Raw genomic sequence first — 23,964 nt, forward strand, 5'->3', positions numbered from 1 at the left:
TTAAGAGAGAAAAATAAATAAATATAACTTTAAAAAAGTGAATAAGCAATATTGCAAACCAACTTAAATCATCTGGAAATGTCCACAGTGTTTCTAAAGAGATGAGATGTCTTTGGAGTACCATAAATATTGTAAATGCAGTTTATGAGCTCTCTTTTTTTACCCTTGTGGAAGTTTTCATGCTTTGTTGGTTTACAGCATTGATCAGATTTAATGTGGCTTCTTTTTTTGGACACTGATCAACAGAAAAAGACCATTTGATGTCAAAGTAAAAACAGATCTCTCCTAAGTGAATTAAATCACAAATATATGATACAAACTACTTGTTTGTATAAGTATTAACCTCCTCCAAGTCAGTATTTGGTAGATGCACCTTTGGCAGCAATTCCAGCCTTGACAGAATGTGGATAAACCTCTAATGTGCTGCAGTTTTCCACCATCCTCCTTGCCAGACTGCATCAGCTCTGTCAGGTTGCATGGGGATTGAATGAAGCTTTTTTTCCGAGTCTAGCCACTAATTCTGGATTAGGTTGAGATCTGGACTCAGTATATTAAAATTGTTTGTTTGAAGCGTAGCCTTGGCTTCATTGCCTTCCTGGAAAACAAATCTTCTCCATAGCATCAGGTTTTCCTCTGTATTTTGCTGCATTTATTTTACCCTCACAGGCCATCTAGGGCCTGCTGATGAGAAACATCTCACCATCATATTTCTCACTGGGGATGCTGTGTTTATAATGATGAGCAGTGTTTAGCTCAAAAAGCACAATTTAGGTCTTATCGGAAACACAGAAGCTTCTTCCAGCTGACTTCAGTCTCCCATGTGCCTTCTGGCATGCCGTGGCCCAGATATCATGTGAGTCTCATGAAGGTCTAAATGTTGTAAAACTGTCTGCACAGTCTCAGTAGCTCACAACTCCCTCAGTCTCATTCTCGCACTCAGTTATCAAGGACGGTCTGCTCAAGGCAGATTTACAGCTGAACCGCACTCACTCTCCATTTCTACATGCTTGATTTAACCGGAAGTTGGCTGTTTAGTGACTTAATGTTCTTGTATCTATTCCAACTTCTGCTATTCAATCACCTTCTAGATACAGCTGTGTTTATACTGCAATCAATGGAACCCCCATGACAACACACAGGTGAGTGCACAAGCCATGATTGAGGTGTGTCACATTAAAGGGGGCAAATACTTTGACATTATAGGATCTTTCTCTGCTCAGTGTCAAAAATCCACATTATATCTACTTTGATACTTAAAGTAAAAAACTAACTAAAGACCTCTTTTCAAACTAAAAATGTATTAATACAGACACACACATCGTTACACATTAACAGGAACAAATCCTACCCAATTAAAAAATACATTGAGCTGGATTTCAACATCAGAATGTAAGTGTATTTTCCAGTAACCTCCAAAAAGATTTTATTAAAATAACTAAATCACATTAGGTAAATTACAAAAGAAGCAAAAGTTACACGCAATGATGAAAAGAACAAGCTAATAGAGTCTATTTAAATGTTACAAAAATACAACAGCCTTTGTAGTTTAAAACTACAACATTTGACTAGTTACACATGAGGGGAAAAAAACAAACAACAAAAAAAAAACCTGCCGTTGCCACACAACTCTATAAAGCAGGAAACCAAGTCAGAGCAGGTGAGTAATTTGTAGCATCAGACTTCATATTTAGTGATGAGGACTGGTAGCATAGATTTAAAAAAAAAAAAAAAAAAAAAAAAAAACAAGAAAAACCTAAAAACACAAGAATGAGCACTGACCAGACCACTGAAACAGACCACTAAATTCAGCCACAACTCAGCTCCGACATCTTTTTGCCCACATGTGCCACACAGAAACCAAAAAGCACATAAACAGCAAACATGGAAAAGACAAGAGAGCACAGGCAAGCCATCAATCGCTTTCTTTGGAGAAGGCTTGAGACACTGATGCTGGGGGTGCTTGGTGCCGACGATTCACAAACGAGATTGATAACAGTCTATCTGTACTGGTAATTGCCGTCTCCCCTGCCGTAGCCCACTGGGTTGTGGTACTGAGAGTGGTTGGTGCCAAAGCCCTGGTTGTCTCCTCCTACTCCTTGTGAGTTGTAATTGGACTGGCTGTTGAAACCTAAGAGGAAAGCATGTGATAGTTACACATTTCTAAGAGAACAGGGAAAGTTCATAATCACAGCAGGGTTTTGTTTTATGCTGAAGTGTTACGTGTGAATTTCACATTGACAAGGAGCTGCAGCTTTTCTTGTTATAAGATGTTTCAAGTTATAATGACCTGTTTTTATGACTACATACCAGATGATTCAGTTTTAACGAGATGTTTTTGTTACACTAGCTTGATCACAAAACTATCTCATTACACAAAAACAGATCTCATGAACATTAAATGCACATTTATCTCACAGCTTGTATCTCATTAGTATCCCACTAGCTATCCTTCCTGATCACATACTCTACTGAAGTTATGTAGACCATTTATGTTGTGTGTATTCCAATCTCCACAAGTATAGATACTGTATATATCTTTATATGGATCCTCTGATTTGAGGAAAATGGAAGCTTCCTGTTAAAACTATAAACCATCTTATTTCATAACCGGAAAAAAGTTTCTTACAGATAAGTCAGTATGTCGTTATAATGTGTGCTTCAACAAAAAAACATTGATTTTGCATAATAACCAGAAAGTTCTTTGATAATGAGGTAACACAGAAATGATTAGAAAGAGTCTCATGTTTCTGTTTGCGTGTGCTTGTGCTTGTATAGAAAACAATGTTTGTGTTGAACTCTACTGTTGCTTCATCGTCCTTAATGCTTAAGAGCCAATCATGTGAGACCCTTGCTGAGGAGTTAAAGGTCAAAACACAGTTTACTTCTGCAGTCTTACACAAGTCAAGAGTCTACATTACACATATCTAAATGAAAACATTAATTTACTGTTCAAGGAGTGCAATTAAATAGATGTCAAATATGCAAGTCAAATTCTCATGAAGGAAAAATTATGTAACATTAACAAGGAGCTTGTTAAAAACCAGATTTTTTTCTTCTTATAACAAAACCGTCAAGACGTTTCTTGTCATTGTGGCAGCAGTATGTTGTAATTAGGATCCTGTTCTGAATCAATGTGGTTTCGGAACTGAGTATCTTGAAACATCCTTAAAAACCCTTTTAACTCACCTTCATAACTGTAGTCTTGGCTACCTCCAGCACCCCCCGTCACCTGGCTCGGGTAGGCAGTGCTGTACGAGTATCCACCCGTCCCCCCCTGGTTCTGGTGGAAACTCTTCTTTCCCTGCCCATAGCCCTGGCCATACTGGCTATAGGGGCCCTGCCCTGAGGGACTGCTGGGCTGGTAGCCTCCTACGGACCCACTGCTCACACCCGGGGGACCTGGAAAGGGTGACTTTGTTCCTTTGTGCATGGGGGGTTTCTTTTTGTGCGGTTTTGCAGCAGAGGTGGCAGTGTAGGCTCCATCATTCTGGTAGTATGAGCCATAGGAACCCTGTGCTGATCCTGGTGATGTGCTGGCTGGAGGGCCACCTGAAGGGCTGCTTGATGCCCCGGCTCCTCCGTTTGTACCACCGTTGTTGTAGTAATCTGGGAAATAACAGCATGGCACAGTCTTAAAACAGACATAACATGATGTTTTTGTATATTGGCTCTGTGAAATATTTTCATATCATGCACACAGAAATGGAATCAGACCTTGTAGTAATACAGTAATGAATGGACATTTATTTAAAAAAACAAAACAAAACAAAAACATATAAAAACAACTAGAGTCTGTGTGCAAACTTGGTGCCAACAGCCTCAGTTCATCAATGCCTACTGCTGTTACAGATGGGATACTGCGACTACTAAACACCGCCAAAGTAAGAGCATCATGCATTCAGTGTAGCCGTGACCGAACAGTGTTGCTGATATGACACACAAACAGCAGATTTTACATAAACAATGTGGCCATTTTTCAAAAGCAAAAAAAACAAACAAACAAAAAAGATATACAAAAAGAAAACAGCTTAATCATGATTGGAAGTGACAGAAAGGCATTTTAAAGGAAATAAAAACAATTCAGTATTCTCATCTAAGTAAACAGTATGGAGACAGAGAGAGAAACCAGGCTGTTGTGGTCTTGACAAAATCCAAAAGGCATTTTGTTGTCCAGCTCCCACAGGCTTTCATTTAATCATGATCCAAATGAACACAAACAAAGCCCCGTCCCCGGTCCGACAGATGGAGGCCATTTACAATAAATCAGCCCTGCAGTTTGGGGAGGTCCAGATGTTCGGGTACGTCCACAGCAAGTTGAGAGAACAGAAGATGACTTATGGCTACATGCATGCAGTGGCAGATCGTCTCCCCAAGGTGACAAGTGGATTGGAGGGGTTGTCGCTTTATTTCCAGGGTTGCGGACTTGGTGGTGAAGGGAGTTCATGATGCTGCTGGAACACTACTGAGTATTCTGTCCTTTATCATCCTCTCTACGGGATTGTGTTTTTTTTTTTTTGTATTTTGTAAGACTGGGGAAGGTCTATGTTGCAAACTCGTGGTAGCCATAGCAGTCTGAGACAAAGTCACCTAAAGAGTGAGACAGGGCAGAGAAGGGGGGAAAAAAAAAAATCAAAATTAGATTTGTTTATTTGGAATTTTTTTGCTGCCATAAAAGCGGCAGCTTAATGACTCATTTGGTCAGATTGCGTTCAAACTGAGTTGTTGGGTTTTTTTTTTTTTTTTTTTTTAGATTTCTCTGCTCCTGTCACGCTCAGGTAGGTCAGTCCTCAGAACAGGCTGCCAGAAGGAAGAAAGGGGTTCTCATAAGAGAGGGGGGGAGGGGGAAGAGTCAAAAAGAGATTCAATCCTGTGGCTTAAAGCAGAGAAATGTAAAATCATTGAACTGGGAACATCCCAACATCTTTGGTTATTATATGGTCTTGATTGCTGGATTGTGGAGTGAAGTTTTCTATAACAGGCTACATTCCCTGATCAGGTTGTTGTAACACAGAAGTGGTAAAAGCTGTTTTTTTTGTTTGTTTGTTTTTGTCAAAGTCCTGTCCAGATGCAACATTGTGCCCGAGCAGAACACAAGAACATCTATTCTGACACACTGGCTGAGACAGTTGTTTGGATATCTCACATGGTAAATGAAAGCCTGACTGCAGCCCAGAGAGAGAGCACACATCAAATCAAAGCAGGGTTATAAAGGGTGAAATGAACACTCACTGTATCCGGAGTTAGCGTTGTTCCCGTAACCATACGTTCCGAAGCCACCTGGGTGGATGACACAGGTTTAATATGCTGATTTGACACAGTCAGTCATATCTACTAATGTTTTTACCGGCACATACAGTGTGTCTGCTATAATAAAAGTGGCTTTTTACCTCCTTGGCCGTAGCCTCCTCCATTATTGAAGCCTCTGCCCCTTCCACGACCTCGTCCTCCTCTCCCTCTGCCCCTGGGAGTAGCTGCATCTCCAACTCCAGAGGCTCCCATCATGCCAAAGCCTGGAGTGTGCTAGAGAGGGAAAAAAACACTTTATTTTGTATTCTTTAATTCTGTATATCATTTAAATCATCATTATTGTACACAGATTTTGAAAACAAAACAAATCCACCCTGGGTGCTTACCATGGGTGGTCCCTTTTTCTTCTTAGCAGCCTCAGCCATAGAGCCCTCGGGGAAGAGCCGCTCCAAAGCAGCCAGGGCAGCGTAAGCCTTGGCCACTTTCTTGTTGGATCCTGTCCCCTGGAACTTCTGCCCGTCGATCTCCACCTCCATGACGAAGCGCTTGTCGTGGCTGCCGCCGGTCTCGGAGATGAGCTCATACTTCAAGCCGCGGCGCTTCTCGTTCAGCTCCATCACAGGGTTCTTGCCGTGTTTAGTGAGGATTGGTCCCTGTTGGCGGGCGGTCTGAGAAGAAAGGGGAGACGGTTGGTAAGATTAGAGCGTTCAGCCGGGCAGTTTCATGCAGGTAATTGTCGCTTGCTGACACACGGGGGGGTGAAGCTTTGTACCTCTGCAGCATCAGTGGTGTCTGCATTGGCTGTTCCTGTAGCAGCAGCGGTCATTTCAATGGGTGTTACTACTGGCCTCAGTTCTTCCACAGTGGTAGCTGCGACTGCTTCCTCCAATTTTACTGGCTCAGCGGTCTTTAGTTCCACTCCTGTGGGCAGACCCATGTCCTGCAGGACCTGCAATTGTCCAAACAGAGTCATTGTGGTTGAAAAAATGCAAAGAAATGTCAAACAAAAAAAAATCTATTTCAGGGAAAAGTTAGGATTTGAAGGAACATTAAAATGTAATGTTTACTTAAGATATTTCCTGTTATACAAACTGAGCTCACCTTTACAGCTACGTGCAGCTTGGCAGTGCGTTTGGATGGACCAGAAGCCTCAAAGGTTTTTCCATCCACTTCCACAGCCATAGTGAAGACAGGAACGTGAACTGGGCCGGTCTGAGATATCAGCTTGTACTGAAGACCCGGCTTCAGCTGATTGAGCCTCATCAAGGCGTTCATAGACTGGGGAGGCTCAGCCTTCTCCTCTGGAGCTGGTGGACAGGAGAGAATGAAGGAATTATACAAACAACAACAACAGCAGCTTGTTATACAGTAAGAAACAGATTTAACAGAGCTGCTAATAATCATTATTTTCAATCAACAGTCCAAAACCAAAAGATATTCAATTTACATGATTAAAAGATTTATCAAAATCCTTCATTGACAGAGCGATCCTTTCAGCACAACCTCTATGTTCACTAGAAAAATGTGTTTTTGATGTGGGAATAGTTCACAACTTGAGGGTTAAGTCACTTCCACAAACCAACAAATGCAAGAGCTAAAAGAACACTTACATTTCTTTTGCAGCTTTTTCTTCTTCTTATTGGGACTCTTGTCATCAATTCCCTCCTCCTCCTCGATGGGCCTTTTCATTGGTGGAGCGTACGCCGTACTGGGTGGGATTTGCACTAAATCACAGGGACACACCAAATTGTGTCATGGTAACATACAAAGCACCTCATTCCATTGCATCTACACCATAGATATAAAGAAATAACCGACAGCCTCTACTGTGAGCTAGCCTGCTTTACCTGTGTAATCAATCGGAGTCTCACTGCGAGGTTTCTTGGGCATTTTAGAGGGGAGGGGGTCCATTCCAAGCACTTTGTGAAGCTGTCCAAAAGCTGACAGCCTTAAGGCATGCTGGAGATACAAGAGGCGGAGTGTGAATTTTACATTTACTACATTGTGAAAACACACACACGTTCATTTTTATCTTACTGACTTGTGCGCTGGCTGTGATGTCTTCTCTCTGCTGTTGGTCCAAGTGACCAATAGCGTCTGTGGATTCCTTCTCACATGGATCACAGATTCCAGCACCATCTACAACATGAGGAAATGACAGTTTTGGATCACCTTTACACACAGAAAACAAACTAAAATGAAATGAAATAACATGTGGAGAACACACATGCGTTCGTACCTGCCATGAGGATTCCTGAAGCCAGACACTCTAAAACTCTGCGCAGAGCTTCTCCTGCCCCCATGGGCCGGTTCCCTGTACCAATGGCTTTCTCACAGATCAGCTCCAGTGGCTGCACAGCAGGAGAGAGAGAGAGAGGAGACTCTTTGTTCGAGGATGCTATTTTAAGCTTGGAGATTTTAGTTCACCGCCTTTGATAGTATCTCAGCAATTCAACAGCCATGATGGTGGTGCCTTGTTATTTTGTATCCAAGCAGACAAAAGCTTTGTTAAAAGGAAAAACCATATTCTGCCACATAGGCTGGTGTTCATATTTTGTGTAACCAGTGCATAAGCGGTGAAAGAGTGAATAAAATGCACGTGTTGTATCATATTTAGTGCTGTGATGCAACGCGCTGCTAAACAGGAGGAGGCTGTCGCTCACCCAGCCACGGAGTGGAGCCCATGTGGGGACGCGGGCGCACAGGTCCCTTAGGATCCGGATGACGATGACACAGGAGCGCAGCCCATTGGCTCTAGCCTGGGGACACAAGCAGGGGAGGGGGGAGGGAGGAGCACGAGGAGGACAAGCAGCCTTAAGTCAAACAGGAAGATTGTATGGGATGTAAAGCAAGATAAACATACGATACATGAAAATAAATGAAAATGAAGCCACACAGACTATAAAGCTTAGCTTTGTCATTATGGAAATATACGATATTTAATGGCAGAATAATGTTTGATCACTTTGTTGGAAGACCCTACTTATAGTAATCATTCACATTCATGGCTGTAAGTTAATTGCCAACATGATTGATGGTAGTTATCAGACATAAAACATTACGATCAGGAAAAGTGTAAATAATTCCACCTCAAACTTAATACCAGCTATAATGAGAGAATCAAGTGCACTATTTTTTGAAAAGGGTGAGCTTTCATGTACTGTGATTAAAAGGGGTAATGGTTAAGTCAGTGATTGTAAGAAAAAAAAAAAATAAATAAATAAATAAAAATACTACTCAAGGTGCAATATTCCTGATGATTTTGTGGCACACAGAGTAACAGAAATAGCCAGAGAGCAGGAAAAGTTGAGGCCACATTCTCTACAAAAACAAGCTGCAGAGATGGAGCACTGATTGTTATAGTGTGAAAGCCAAAGATGACACAAGCCACAACACTATGATGACTTATTATCAACACAGTTCACTACAAAAAACATTTCTCTTCAAAACTACAAAATGGGTCTGCAAAAAGTGCTCTACAAGTAGCTTGCTTAAATGTGAAAATAACAACAACAACTCACTTACACCAACACTGACATTATAGAAATATTGCACCTGGATACATGGTGTATTAGTCCCAGATTTTTTTTTCACTACTAATTTGAGTCAAGCAGTTGTTAAACTCAAGGAGACTAATGAACTCAGGGACTAAAAAGCAGAAATTAACTTCTTTAAAAATGGCGCTGCGGTAAAATCTGTTAAGTGAGCAAAGCAAGTCTACAACAGTGTAATGACAAAGGTTTCCTAAGAAACAAACATCCAGATCATCAATTATTACTACAGGAAATACACTTCAAAAGAGTAAATAAAAGAAAACAAAACACATGGAACGCCCAAATAAAAAGACAAAAGAACATAAAGCATAAAACCAAACTCAAAACTACTTCTGGTTTAGAGACAAATAAAGACAAGATCCAAACCTGGAACCACTTTGCGTGGCGGAGAGACGCCAAGGCAGTTAGGCATTTCTGCCTGTCCAGAGCATCCGGGGGATCGTTGACTGAAAGCGTTTCTATTGGCAGGTGGAATAAGAAGACAAGGTACAGTTTGACCAAGGGGAGTTCTGTCAGCCGGCCAGGGGGAACACAGGCAGCCTTCCCAAACCACAGGCAGGAGGGGAAAGGGGAGGGGGACCCCTCCACTGGAGAACAACCAAACACTCTCAACCTCCCAGTTAATATGGTTTTGCATGGCCCGGCACAGAATATTTAGACTTAAAACCCACCAGGGCGACAGTATTGTGAAGTGGGTTGTAACTTGACTTGGTAAAAAATAAAACACGTAAAAAATGTGCATTTCTTAAGGGATAATTGGTTGCATCAAATGGGAGGTTGTCTCTCCATGGTTGCTTCAACTGAAATGGATGCTTCAGTTTCAGTGTTTTCCCTTCTGGTGTTAACAGGAGGTAGAGCCCCTCCCCTTTGCCCCTATATTGGGTACACTGCACTTTGCCCCTTCCGAGACAGAGAGCGGCCAGTTGGTCAAAGGTCCAGCGTCCCTAAAAATTGACAAACTAGAAGGCTTGACAGAGAGAATCAGAATTGGAACCACAGGTAGAAGTTATCAGATGCACAAAAGGTGGGTATCAAAACAGGTCCACACTGCAGCAAAACTGATGGCTTTAAAAACAAAGAGACCCAAACTGGGCATCACTGTTAGCACAGGGCTACAGATAAGGTCAAGGTTCAACACCTGCTGAAATCCTCAGAGAGCCGTCAAAACTAACCTACAATTAAGATAGATATATATATATGTATATGTATATATACACATATAAATATATATATATATAACTATGTATCAACTGGGGATGATCCCGTGGATTTTGAGAGTGGATGGACCTACATGCAGAATCCAAGTGTCCCTTGTCATTATCTGTAACCCCACACCTTCCCTGCTAAGGAACATCAGAGACAGTCAGTAGCCCACTGCTGGGTCTAACAACCAAAGGACAGTTTCACTACACATTGTGCTACTCATTTTTGCTGCAATGCAAACCGTTCATCATCAATGATAAAACACATGCAAACAAAGTGGTCTCTCTTTTTGTATTTGGTTAAATTCTCAGTAAGCCTTCATTTCATTGGTGACCTTGATCATTATGGGGGGGAAGAGAAATCCATGTCTTCAGTAGTCAGTAAACTACCTGCCCTATACTGTATATTGGGCCATCAAAAATGTACAATTACATTACATGGAACTATGAGAGTGTCTAGAGAGCTATAAGCATAGCACAGTTTCATTATGTGACGGTGCATTCTTGTCCCCTAGCTCCATTGAAGGCCCAATAAACAATATCTGTCTTGCCTGGTTGCGTTGCCTGGTCTCCCTGCTGGAGGAGTGAGTAGGTGAAAACACTCAGGTCCTTGTGAAAGAGCTTACCTCCTGTAGAAGCCCTCTCCATCTCCTCACGAACCAAAGGGGAAGTCAGGTGAATGGTGAGGGTGAGAGGGGGCTCCTTGGTGTTCTTGATGACAATACTGGCCTCGCGGATGTGCTGGCTGACCACATACTTGTCTTCCATGACCGGCTGTGGAAGAGCAAAGTCGCCATTACAACATTTGTCCCCTAGAGAGCAACTGTTCCGCTTAGTACATATCTTGAGATTTTATTCAGTGCACTTCATTAGCTGAGTTATGTTCCCACCTTGAGCTGCGTAACAAGGTTTTCAGACACTTTCTTCAGTAGACTGATGGTAGGCTTGTCCTTACATAGGAGCACCAGCTCCAGGTCCAGGTCCCCCTTCAGTAGCAGGCCCTTGGCAACCAGGCCCACCCTCATTACGCCACGCAGAGAGCGGGTGGCCTGTTCTTTGTGCTCACTTTCAAAAGACACAACGGATACAGCAAAGAAAGAAAAGAAAGAGACATCAAACCAGGACTAACACTGACAATTTGAGTAATGGTCCAATTTCAAACTTTTCACTGGAATTAAGTCAGAGAATGTATTACATGAAGAATGAGAATTACATGATGCCCTTGCTATGAGAGAAGTTGTTGGTCCATCACTGGTCCATATCCATAGTCCATTATCCAGTAAATGTTTATTAGGCGTGTGCCCATGCTTATGTTAGTCAATACCATGTAATATGACAGAGAAATTCACAAATCTGACTAAATCTCACCCCTAACACTGAGCCATGTGTGTAAACATTTAATTTCTACTGATTGAACATGAAGAATGGTATCCCTGACATCTCCTCACCTCTCTTTATCAGTGTCTGTGCCATCAGAGTCAGACTTTGACGATCCTTTCTCCTGCTTATCCAGCCAGTCAGAGACGGCCTTGAGGGCCCGCTCTGTGTGGGACACCATGTTCTGTACACTCTCCAGTTCCTCCTGAGTTGGGTAGATAGCAGAGTGTTTGGCCATGACGTGGCGGTCATCATTCATGAAGACACGCATGGAGCGGTGGCGCATGGGGGGAGGCTAGGGGTGAAAAGAAGAAAGATCATGAATAAAGAAGAAATACCAGAGGGGTTCTGAACACACCACACATTATGACATTGTGGTCTTAGTGCATGACAAAAGCATTCAGGAGAGGTGTTTTTAACTCACAAAGCAAAGCAAAACCTGACATCTACTTCTGATAATGCATTAAGCCCCCCCCATCTGTACTGCAAGAATTAAACAACCAGTCATACTATTTATACAACAGAGGCCTTTCTCATGAAGCAGGATTACCAAGCTACCTAGATACCTATCACAAAGAAATCTGAAAAATGTTCCAGATTTTAACTAACTTGATTAATGTTGCTTATCTGGTCAACCTGAAGACAGCTTTTCTCAAGATTAAACGGTTCCACTCAAATCTACTGACAATCCTACTTTCTCTGTCACTCCCTTGTCCTTGATAAATTAAAAATGCTGAATACACAAGGTCTCATGTCTAGGCCAAGCTTCTAACACCAGTGATTACAAAAGCAAGCCGAGTGTGTGTACAGGCAGCCAGAGCCAATTTAGAGGAGAGCAGTGATGTGGAAGCTGCAGCGTGTGTTCCTAAAAGCCCGGGGCAGACTGGGATGACAAAAAGGCTGGCACCAGTCCTGTGACTTAAATTAGATGTGACATATTTATTTGTCCTGTTAACAGAGTTATTTAACAAAAAGGCCAGTGTGTCCTGCACTGGGCTTGTCTGCCTGTCGCAGACATATACACCAGTAACACAGAGACACATAACCACAAATAATATTGAAAATTCATTTAAATACCATTGTTGTTGTAGAGACGGTGGTGACTCTTATATCCAGTGAATGACCGTGTTACAAAAGGGATTCCCAGCAGCAGATGACAATGTTGCAGTCCGTCTCTACGGAGGGAAAAACACACATTAAAAAAAAAGATGAATAGCAGAAGTCAAATGACACTGTGGGCAAATCTGCAGCCAACTGAAAACTACACCAAAACCACAAAAGATAAATGGATGGCACACATATTTGATTTAAAGCAATTTCTGTGAATGTGCAATATGTTTAATAAACATTCCTAAGGCAAATAACACTGAAAAGGGTAAAACACTTCACATTCAGTCACTGAAGAATCTTTGTTTATCTCTCAGTGAAATAAAGTATTCACCAGCTGTAGCAATGGATGATTGTGATGAAGCAGATTTCAAATACACAGGCCGATTCATGTGTTCATATTTCTAGCAGTCATAGACACAATCTTAAAATACACTATGTGCAATAGTAAGGGGGCAGTGCTACTAGAAAGTGGAGCATGCTGTGCAGAGGTCATCCCAATCAGCTTCATGGATGACTGACTGTTCATCTGTGTTGTCTCAAATGACGTGAGGGTGACTGCTACTGTCTAAATACATCGTAGTGATGTGATCAGGATGAAATAGTGGTGTAGAGACGGAAGGAAGGACGTCTCTAGTGCAAACTTTTAAGTCCCCCTCCGCTCAAAAATATGTTCTTCTTCTTGTTCCTTCAGTTGGATGTTTGTGCTTCACTGTGCAGAATCATGTATGTGCAGTTTGACACCAGAAGGCTGTTTTCACATTAATCTGCCTAAAGTGGAAAGTTTTTCTGTGCTCATTAAAAATCCGGTTTTATGGGGTGGGCCTGTGTACATGGTTTGTGATATTACAACTAGTTTTGAAGCCAATTCTGGGCCAATATTCAACTTACACAAATGTGATGTGGAAACTTGAAGCCTCCAGTGCACAAACACTGACGATGGACTTTACAGTAAAGTTTAAAATAAAGAGATTCTTGAATTTTTAAATGAGGGAGAGGGAGATTAAATAATTTTAACGTGGTAATTATACTTTTTTTGTGGAAAACCCATATCAGACACATGTTATTGTTCCATGCAGAGTATTTTTGTATGTCTTAGCACTTGTCTGGAGAGGATCTTTAAGATCATTCACAGCACTACTGAGCACTACTGGAACAATCTAGGTTTTGTTGTTTGTCTTTTTGCAGCAACCAAAGCAAATGCATAAGCATTACCCGTGTGTTTATTTTTCAGTTATCAAGTTACTGAAGTGTGACCTGCTGTTGTAATCAAAGACCTACAAGCTAATGTTGCACCTGTTAAACTCCACTTTTATTCCAGGAGGAAAATAGAGCTATTAACAGGTGGCCTATGACATTTAGACCTTACAGCTTCATGGGGGAATTTAAAAACAGACGCCATTTTAATGCAATCCAAAAGCTGAGTGTCGACTACAGTCAGCTTCCAACCCCCACAAAAAGCCGTCGTTTAAACCTGCGACGCGCCGACATGCTCACCAAACCACAGCACAAAAGAATATCAACTAACTATCATGTTTGTCAGCTGTGGAACTACACAGAAGTGAAAATATGCGATTGGGAAGTCTGTATCTATTTGGATATTAGTGTGTTGCCAATCAGGCACCAAAATGGTCGAGGAGACAAGACTGACACCCCATTGAATGTTCAGCTACAGTTAGCGCTTTAGCTTAGCCGAACAAAGCCAAATGGAGCCATTTCCCGAGCGCTTATAAACAAGTTATTATACACCAGAGAGCTTCGTCAGTTTCCTTGGCGCTCAGTGTCCAACTAACGTTTAATTATAATTGCATTAAGGGGTGAAACTACATGTTTCTTTCTTACCGTGGTGTCGATTCTGCTAATGGACGGCGCTGCGCTGCACGCTAGTAGCTCCCGGTCTGGACAGCAGCAGGAGTACTGCGAACGGAAACGCCCACGATGTGAAAAACGACGATGCTCATTGGACGGAAAGTTGCATTCGACTGGAATCTCAGCCAATCGAAAAAAGGGGGTACCGAAAGTGGGGCGTGTCTAGTGATGGTGGTGAATTGAATGGTCCACCTTTCAACAAGCATGGCTGTAGTTAGTATGCTGCAAGAATTTTTAAAGAAATCTGATTTTATGGCCTACCTTTACTGCCTACCTTTTCTAAGTTAATATTTATTTATTTTTATTTTTTATTACTTTTACCCTATGTCCCGTTACCATATTGAGTGTATCAACCAATTGAGAGTGAAGTCATGCCTGTGATGTTATCTTTATTTCATTTTGATGACTAAGTGTTTTTTGTTATTGTTTCAATGTCACATGATGTAAGTGATGCTTTCTATAAATAAAGAGATGAAAAAAACAAGCCTGACTGCTTTTTACTCAGCAGATTTACAGATATAAACAAGCCTAACTTCTTGTTGTTGTTGTTGTTTTTTACAAAGGAGGTTAAACAGTACATTGATTCAATTCAATTTTCCTCTAATCCAAAGGCTGAATACCTGTTACCTGTTGTTTTTTACTTTTCTTCTGCAAACCATAAGATAAATATTTTTTATTTTTTAATAATTTTGTGGAAGAAGAAAATTGTAGTTGTTTTATATGTCACTAAAGAAAGAAAAAAAACAGCTGGACTCTGCCAGCTGAGTCTTTCAATGTCCTTTAGGGTCTGCTTGGCTGATCATGTCGACTGTTTACAAGATCTGTAACACTGTAGGAACCATTATATTACGTTAAGCTTTTCTTATCTTTTACAATATTACTTATTATAGTATTACTATGTCATGTGAATCCCATCCACCATTTTCATCCAGTGGTTCAGGTCCAAGATGGGAGTCATTTTTATTTAAGTCAGTATGGCCTGTGGAGTTCCACAAAGATCAATACTTGTCACCTTTATATTCAATCTGTACATACTATCAGGTTTATCAAAACAAGATAAGATACCATACTTATGCAGATGATACTTACGTTCCTCTTTCACTGAATAACTATGGTCCCATTGACACACAATATGGGACCATGCACATCAGCACATTGCACAAATTAATGACTGGACATGCCAGAATGATACCTATCGAAATAAAGTCAAAACTGAGGCGCATTGCCCACAATGGAATATAGAAAATCATTGCACATCTTCACTCTTCTCATCTAACTCTAAAGAAAGTGAATAAGCATGTTTCCCTGAATGTTGAACTATCGCTTTAAATCTAAACCTAAAACCTACCTGTACACACATTCTGTGTGTTTTTTTTATTCTAATCTTATCTTACATATTTTATGTACTTTGTAAAGCACTTTGACCAGCCGCTGTGTATGAAATGTGCTATATGTTTAACAGCACAAGGTCTCATGTCCAAATATAGCTGCATATAGGAAATCTTACCAAATTTTGACAAAGATGTAAAATATGATGCAAATTATAAACAAGAATGAGATGAAATATTAACAGGCAACCATTTATTATGTCATTTTACATTCCCTTTTCTTGACAATATCACATTCATTTAGCTTTTTGCAACAGATAGCTTCACTTCAGTCCCCATACACTCGGGGAAAATACTGTAGATATATTCACAGACACGCAATAAAGACACACATTCACATTCATGTCACAGCACTACATTGGACACACGCGGGATATTTTTCACATCTTCAAGCTGAGGTAAAAGCACAGCCTTTTCTTTTGCTCTCTTGTGTGAGCATTTACACAAGTCATTGACTTTTACATTATGTCAGAGAACAAAACGAATATAACGTTTACAGACAAAACTTTTGTGGTGAGATGTTTGCTTCAAGACTAGATACAGTCTTCTCTTCAGCAAAAGTTAACATATTATACTCCAACCAACAAAATATATATTTTAAAATTTACAGTACGTCTGCTCTCACAGAGGACAGACTACATTGCAAACGTGTCCTGCATACAGGCCATATTGCATACACTATTAGCAGTTTATAATGAGCTGGGGATTTTTCCCTTTCTGGTGTAACACTGGCTCATACATGCAACAACCTAAGAGGTTATCATCAGCCAGTCAATTATATTTTAAACAATTCTTAACCACTTGGGATCCCATCACATAATAATTCATACACACAAACCAAGGTGACTCTCTTTCCCACCAGCCAAGAAAGTAATCTATTTTCATTTGGGACCTTTTAACACTGAAGTCTGATCCAGATGTTTGGCTCCTGGGTTCAGTGCTGATCCCGCTGTCAAGTGACAGAGAATCCCTTGAAGACTGATAGATGCCAGTTTTTCTATCTTCCTCTATAAGTCCCTTAAATCTTATTAGCACTGCTCTTCTCTGAGTTCTGAAAGGAGCTGACATCCCAGCGGACGGAAAAGAACTTGCTTCCCTTGAAACTGGCCTGCCTTCTAGTGATGCGGTAGATCTTCCTGAGGATGGCGCGTCGCAGCAGAATATAGACCCACGGGTCCAGGATCTGGTTACAGGTTGCCATCCTGACACCCGTCACCATCAGGCTCCTATAAGTGTCTATGTCACTGTTTAGGGAGCCACTGTAGGACCGTGTGGCTGATATCAGTCCAAAGATCTAAAAACAACCAAAGAAACAGCTTTAGGCTCATCCTGTAGCACCTAATAAAATAAAAACAAATAGATAGCAGTGATGATGAAATATTTCATGTAATAGATGTTTGTTTTTTGGCTGTGCTAATACTTTATTGCAAATATGCTTTTGTTCACAATCGACATGTTACATCCTTTTCAAGCTTACACCTTGAAAAATCTGGGATATTTCTGCAGTGTGACATTATTATGAGCTCAAAATGTTTGACCAAATAATGGAAACAAATTGTGATGCATTTATGCAGTTCATACATCTGTTGAGCAAATGCATTAAATTTAATGAATTAATTAACTAAGAACCATAATGTGTTCCTTTTTTTCTTTTCTGTGCAAAAAATATCTGTGATTCATGATAATAGCAATACTGTTTAGCCCCTTCATCCGCACTGATCTGGCGATGCGTCATTACAACCTCATGCTGTTCAGCCAAACATTGCTTCCACCCGCAGAACTTTATTATCTGGTAGAGACCTCACCCTTGGTATTTTTGGGACCTCAAGATCCCAAAAATACCAAATATGTCAGTCTGACATCTTGGGAAATGTGAATAAAATTATACACACGACATCAAGAATATGTCAGCTTGATAGAATGGTGCAGCTATTAAAATCACTGAGTCTTAGGTTTGAATATTTCACTTAGTGTAAACACCATATATCTTCAATGGAGAGGTGAAACATGCTGATAAAGAATATATGTATATGATACTGTCAGACAGCAATAAGATGATTTTTCCAACAAGAAAAATCTGCATGTTAGGGGTTAAAATGTTGTTTGACAGTATAAGAAAATAAATTTCTTAGGCAGCTGCTGTAAGCCACCAGGAATGCTCAATAAATTAAACAAACTCTTCTCTGGGTCAATATTATCACTGACAGAGCACTCTGTCAGTGCTCAGTAATGTGAGTTTAAATAAGATCATTCTCTGATAGGTACGAGTGATAACATAAATAATGGTGAAGCTACTTAAGTCATTTGGAATGATCATGAAATTCAATTGTTTCCTGCTGCTCTGAACATCTTTCTGTGATGAAACTCTATGAGCTGTCCCTTCTTAGTTTTGACAGTCAGACTAAACTGTGTATCACTGTGTGGAGTTATAAGCACGACATAACTGGAATGTTTCAATCTTTAATAGTTTAGGTCTGCTAATTTACTTTGTTCTTTTGGTATTAAATTATAACTGTAAAATTATACCAAAGTTCTGTTATTAGCAGTCAAACAGCTACTAATGACCTGGAGTGTTAGCTATCTAAATGATGTCAGAGACTGTAGCAAACTAATCAACAAACCACTTCATCTGACATGAGCGAGCGCTCAGTTTTAATAAAAGCTGCACGAATATGAATAAGATTTGTCTTGTTTTTCATGAACATCTTTCATTTCATGGGCGCATACAGAGAATTTGAGAAAATGATATAGTTTTGTCATGCATTGTAATGGAATTAATTATTTCCCTTAAACATAATGTCATGTTTATGGTGGTGTATTGACATGTTTATCTAAATTTTGAAAAAGTAATCAAAGTTGTTTGCAATTTCCTAAAAAATTAGTAAATTTGATAAAGTTAATTTCCTTTTCCCCTTTTAACACTGATCTGTGATTTGAGAAATCAGACACAACACATATACCCTATCCATACAGTGACATTTAATCATATTAAAATATGCCTGTTTTTAGTGTGATTAAATGTCTGTTAGATAACACAAGGCATTGGTGTAACACATTTTCACTTTTTTCCCAATCTGATCCACCCCAAACTCACCAGCAGAGGGCTCCAGCAGATGCAGGAGGTGACCATGATGCCAACCAGCTGGACCACCATCTCAGTGTCATGCGACCTAGCCGAGCTGCGTCGGGAGCTGGGCTTCTTCTTTAGCCTTGCTCTAACTAGCGTGATCCCACTGATGGTGTTACACACAAAGGCCGAGGCCAGAGAGCTCAAAGCCAGTCCAGAGAACAGCATGACAAAGGCCAGATCAGTCGCTTTAGTGCCCTCCATCACCCTAATGAAGCACCATGTCCCTGGGTGTTGGTGAGTGTAGGCACCCAAACTGAAGAAGGGCAAAAGGGCCACACATAAAGCCAGTAGCCAGATCAGGGCCAGTGCTATCTTTGTCCTTGCTGTGGTCACCAGCCGAGCGTGCAGCAGAGGCCTTGTGACACCCAGACAGCGCTCAGCAGCCATGGCACAGCCCAGGAAGAGTGGGCACAAGCCAAAGAACACCATGCAACTCCCCAGAAACAGACAAGAGGGGTCAGGATCACCCGAAGGATCATCTCGAAAGGTGGGGACTGGATCAGTCCCAGTGGACTCAATGCCTGCTGAGTATCTTCTCAGCACGAGGGCTCCGGGGATAACATGTCCAGCCAGGTCAGTAGCCACCAGGGAGCTGGCAAAGAGCAGAAAAGTGGCCTTTGAGCGTCGACGGAAGCGGTTGTAAGCCTTGGCAAGAATGACGAGGGCCACCACATTGAACACAATGCCCAGAGTCATGGAGATGCCAGCAGCTGCGGGAGTGCTCAGTGGACGGGTGGTATTATGGGTTACGGCTGCCACCTCAGGCTCCTGCACCATGGTGGTGTGGTTAGAGAGGGGAAAGGAGGCAATAATGCCCGAGGTGTTGTAGTGCTGCATTGCCAACATCACTGCTGGGCTCCGGGCCTGATGTGGTTCCTTTGTCTGAGAAGGTGCTGAGAGGGAAAAGAAATTGGATCAGATAACGAGCTTCAAATATTTTATGGGGGGAAAACGTCAAAGAATGTGTTTCATTACTGTTGTCTCTATGAACAAGCACAGCTTCTCAGGATAAAGTGAGTCATCTTTAAAACACAACAAATCAGTTCTCAGCACACTCTGAGGTTCAGGCGCAAAGATCTTCACTTTTCTCTTCGTACAAGGCAGAACGAGCAGTCTGAACAAGTTCTGACAGTTTCTGTTGACACTGAACATTGCTGCACACATTCCTTGAAAAACACAGTTACTGTGCAGCAGTGATGAAACAGTGGCTTTAATAAATCAGTAAATCAAATCTGTACTGTATGTAGCTCACAACAAGTCGTACATAAACATGCAAGGAATACATTACTGGGATTATATTGAAGATTTATTTACAGGCAGGAAGTCGGTAAATCTGCACACTGTATGTGTTACATCCGATATACTTTAAGACACAACTCCTTCTTGCCAAACATTACCGCACATCTGGAGTCTCGTTTTCCTTCCAACTATCACAGTTTTGAAGTTGATGTGAGAGTGTTTCATTTCCTTTTCTGTGAAAAGTTATTTAATTTCTTTCCATTTGTTATCATTTGACATATCCTCTGACCACAAATAGGCTCAATCCAAACGGTAAATTTTACCCAAAAATTAAAAAAGCATTTTAACATAAGAAGACATAACAAGAAGATTTAGGAAAAAAGAAATGTAACTTTGAATGATAGCCTCAGAGCATGCCATTTGTCCTTTGAATTTACCTTCACATGTAAGTTTAAATGTATGTTTAAATGTGTCCTACCTTTGAAATAAGAAATCCATGGACATGACTAGGTTGATTTTGACAATTAGTCATAACTGAAGCTACCTAAAATAAATAAATCCAGGTTTGAGCAGTTGTTCTCTCAGAGAAAGAGGACTTCTTCACCTGAAGTGTTTCCACATTATGAAACTAAGGCTGTGTGGAAACTCCTCTCTGATTGCTCTCAGAACAAGCAGCCTCCCTGTAACATTGCACAAGCATGTCCTCTGTGACTCTGACTGCGGCTGGCTGCTTTTATATGCCGGAGCTGCACCGTGCTCACATCGCCTCTGGGTGTATCAGTTGGAGAAAACCAGCAATTTCCTTGCAGCAGCTTGGAGCGGACGGAGTGAATGGGCCACTCAACAGAATCCCAGAGGAGACTATGAATATTTCAACTGCCTCGCCCCTGACTCAACCTCGCAGGACAATTATTGGATGTAGAGGCTTAAAAATTAAGGCTAACAACAACAACAACAACCTGTAGAATTTAAAATCGGAGGGCAGACCTACCTGCAGCTGCAGGAAGATGTTCCTTTAAGGTATCACTTTTATGGGCAGTGATGTAGTTATCAACTAAAATAAGTATGATCTCATATCACAGCAGTTTAAATTAAACATCTTTGTAGTGTATTCTGATTTAAACCAGATTAGATTTCGTAACAGATGGTTGAAGTAACGTGAACCTGCATCACGTTTGCCTTACTGCCCTCGAGACTCGTCCCTTCTCTGAGACAACCTCTGTTAATTCTGTAGAAATAAAACACTCCCCTCCCTGCCTGCTTCATCAGAACAACCTCAATAGCCCCGTGGTCAGCTCTCACCGATGTAAACCAGCTGTGCTCCCGCCACTACAAACATCTCTGTCACAGTCTGAAGCTGCAGCTGTGACTGCAAATAATTTTCCAGTTCTCTAAAAGGCCAGCCAGACTGCTGCTGCTGCTGCTGCTGCTGGGGACATTAGGATTTAATGCTCCAGGCATCGCCTCAGAGAGGGATTATTTGGGAGGAAAAGCACATTGCACATTTCAGATGAAAAAACAAAGAAACATAAAATACCAGTGTCATAGTACTAAGCCTGCAGAATCAAATGATGAAAAGAGAGAATCTGGAGCGTCTCAGATTCCTGTCATCACCAGTAAGGCACATCTTGGTACATCTCTGAAATATCTCCTCCAGTGGGAGGACATCTTATCTCCCTGTCACCTTATGTCATAACAGTGGCGGGACTCTGCTGTAAAATGAAGTGTAAATGTACACAATACAGCTCTTTGTTCACAAACACACTGCAGCTGTGTTCTGAAAAATGTCCTCTTTGACTGGTAGAGCAGTGAGGTAAGGACTGGAATGTAGGTGCATAAACACACGAAATATACTGTACGTGTGTGTGTTATGGTGAGGCGTTTGTGCTAGAACATTTTAATTAAAAAAATGTGATTTTAAAAATGTGTTTTAACAGCACACATCACATAAGAGTACAAGTATGAGTACAAGTGAATTGTACTGGCCAAAGAGTCAGATTGCATCCCATTTACTGCAACATTAGAGACAGGTGCAGCTGCAGCAGCATCAGCTGGGGTTGATGCATCCTTGTCAGTCAAAACATGGCGCCAAGCTTAGATTAACACCTGATGCGGCTGAATTATGCTGAATGGAAGAACTCATGAATGGAAAGGAGGCTGGGAGGAGAGATGGCACATGGAGAGCTATCTGCCGAAAAGACAGGAGGCAGGAAGCCAGTCTGCTCTGTAAAAGAGCACAGCAAAATAGGGAAGCATGCTTATTATGGGTCATTTTATCTTCACACAGTTACAGCATTAGAACAGGATAAAGGCAAGTATAAACATACTCTCTTTTCTTTTGTAGCAACACAAAGACAGATGTGACAGATGTCCTCCCTCATGTCTAAAAATGTTTGTCTTTCTCCTCATGAATATCTCATGATATTTACAGTATCAAACAAAAGAAGTGTTCTCTTTAACCACAAGAAGGAGTTCATCTCAGGTTAGATGTATAAACATACCTCAATATATTTTTGCACAGTGACCGTTTCTGCAAAAAAAACTGAACTAAAAATAATTTGGACTTTAAAATGAAAACAAAAGGTGAAAAAATGTTTGGTAAAGGCTTTATAACAGTGACCCTCTGCCACACAATGTCTGATTCTCTTGGCTTTAAGGATCTCTTTCCACTTCTGTGTGTGCCATCGTCTGTCTGTACACATACTAAAGGAAGAATGAATTTTTTTTCACCGGCTTACATTTAACGACTTCTCTGTGTTTTTTTGAGACGTTCAGTCTTTGCTGCTGTATCTTAAGTCCACATGGTTGCTATTTACTCAATTGTGTAGCCATGTTGATTGCATATTTTTATTTGTACCAAAGGGATACACAATAGAACAGGAAACCACATGGCAAAACAACTGTAAATAAGTCTAAAGAATGACTTTGTGTTGTGCTGTACAACATCAATTCAGCAATAATTCTAACTTGACTACAAGCTGCTTTGTTAGGATTACCTAGTATTATTTTGAACCTATGATAAATATGTTACTACAGAGTATGTGTGACTTTTCTGAAAATCACTCTCACCTGATTGAAAGGCCTCAGGCTCAAAGAGCTCCACCTTGTCCAGGGATGTGTTTTAGACTTTGAATGCCTCACTTCATTACGCAGGAATCTGTTGACCGAATGGCCCAGCCCAGGTCCAGTAAAAACACCAGAAACCATGTGTACCTGAGGCTCATCGTGTTTGCTAAATCTCCACTTTGTGTCAATCAGTGCCCTCAGTTTCACATTTTTCTCTTAAATGGCGTTTGTCTGACGAGAGACTCGTTGTGTGACAGTGTCACAGTTTCAAATCATCCACATCGGCAGAAGAACACGGCAGAACGGATGGATACAGTTGGCTGCAGTTTGTTTGTCACTCCATTCTCTGCATTTCTGTAAAAAAGAAAACAGCCACAAAAAATTCCATGATTTATTTGTCGAAAACCTCATAATTACCATGCTTTTAGTCCAAACATTTTTGTGTAATTATGCAAGTCATGCTCATTGGGTTTTATATGCAATCAATTGTTCACTGTCTCAGGGAAAGTGTATTTTGATAAAGTAGGAGCTAGCCATGATAATGGGTCGAGATGACTGTTATTTCACCCTGTTGCAAAGTGTGTTTTTGGCATTTTTTCTAAAATTATCCATCTTTATGGTCCAAATGAATAATACAATACTATGGTCTTGCTCTTTAAGTTGACTGGAGATACTTCACGTAAAGCAGTTATACATAAAGTAATGTATTAAAATTATTCTCCCGTGCCCCCACTGCCTACACAGTCCTGGAAAGGCTCAGTCTAAAGACCCCTCGACTGACCGCA

General features: G+C 40.9%; 2 protein-coding genes across 4 annotated transcripts; both read right to left on the reverse strand.

Moving 5' to 3' along the window:
• Window positions 1-170: 170 nt before the first annotated feature.
• ilf3b (interleukin enhancer binding factor 3b) lies at window positions 171-14,436 on the reverse strand. 2 transcript variants are annotated; one of them, XM_044330149.1, is made up of 18 exons: window positions 14,330-14,436; window positions 12,458-12,555; window positions 11,452-11,675; window positions 10,894-11,068; window positions 10,630-10,777; window positions 9,168-9,259; window positions 7,911-8,006; window positions 7,487-7,598; window positions 7,289-7,386; window positions 7,095-7,206; window positions 6,858-6,971; window positions 6,349-6,554; window positions 6,020-6,196; window positions 5,634-5,915; window positions 5,388-5,520; window positions 5,230-5,277; window positions 3,187-3,606; window positions 171-2,128 (listed from the first exon to the last, which is right to left on the reverse strand). In XM_044330149.1, exons 2-18 carry the CDS (start codon window positions 12,458-12,460, stop codon window positions 1,998-2,000), a joined length of 2,571 nt encoding a protein of 856 aa, XP_044186084.1. In that variant the 5' UTR covers window positions 12,461-12,555; window positions 14,330-14,436; the 3' UTR covers window positions 171-1,997. The 2 variants fall into 2 exon arrangements, with proteins under 2 accessions (XP_044186084.1, XP_044186085.1); XM_044330150.1 differs by lacking the exons at window positions 171-2,128; window positions 3,187-3,606 and adding an exon at window positions 3,725-4,587.
• Window positions 14,437-15,922: 1,486 nt separating this feature from the next.
• On the reverse strand, window positions 15,923-21,314 carry LOC122966118 (prostaglandin E2 receptor EP1 subtype-like). 2 transcript variants are annotated; one of them, XM_044330108.1, is made up of 3 exons: window positions 20,592-21,309; window positions 18,839-19,767; window positions 15,923-17,038 (listed from the first exon to the last, which is right to left on the reverse strand). In XM_044330108.1, exons 2-3 carry the CDS (start codon window positions 19,718-19,720, stop codon window positions 16,763-16,765), a joined length of 1,158 nt encoding a protein of 385 aa, XP_044186043.1. In that variant the 5' UTR covers window positions 19,721-19,767; window positions 20,592-21,309; the 3' UTR covers window positions 15,923-16,762. The 2 variants fall into 2 exon arrangements, with proteins under 2 accessions (XP_044186043.1, XP_044186044.1); XM_044330109.1 differs by having other exon boundaries at window positions 16,946-17,082; window positions 20,592-21,314.
• Between the last annotated feature and the right edge of the window lie 2,650 nt (window positions 21,315-23,964).

The sequence above is a fragment of the Thunnus albacares genome, chromosome 17 (genome assembly GCF_914725855.1).
Source record: "Thunnus albacares chromosome 17, fThuAlb1.1, whole genome shotgun sequence".
Lineage (NCBI taxonomy): Eukaryota > Metazoa > Chordata > Actinopteri > Scombriformes > Scombridae > Thunnus > Thunnus albacares.

Bases quoted from the DNA above. Each gene is read 5' to 3' on its own strand.
- ilf3b (XM_044330149.1), bottom strand. The intron at 6,972-7,094 runs GTAAAGCAGGCT...CCTGTGATTTAG, and splicing joins GACTCCGATTGATTACACAG to TGCAAATCCCACCCAGTACG. The intron at 5,521-5,633 runs GTAAGCACCCAG...TTCCCTCTCTAG, and splicing joins AGAAAAAGGGACCACCCATG to CACACTCCAGGCTTTGGCAT.
- LOC122966118 (XM_044330108.1), bottom strand. From the start codon at position 19,720: ATGTTGGCAATGCAGCACTACAACACCTCGGGCATTATTGCCTCCTTT. The intron at 17,039-18,838 runs GTGAGTTTGGGG...GGTTGTTTTTAG, and splicing joins TCTGCTGGAGCCCTCTGCTG to ATCTTTGGACTGATATCAGC.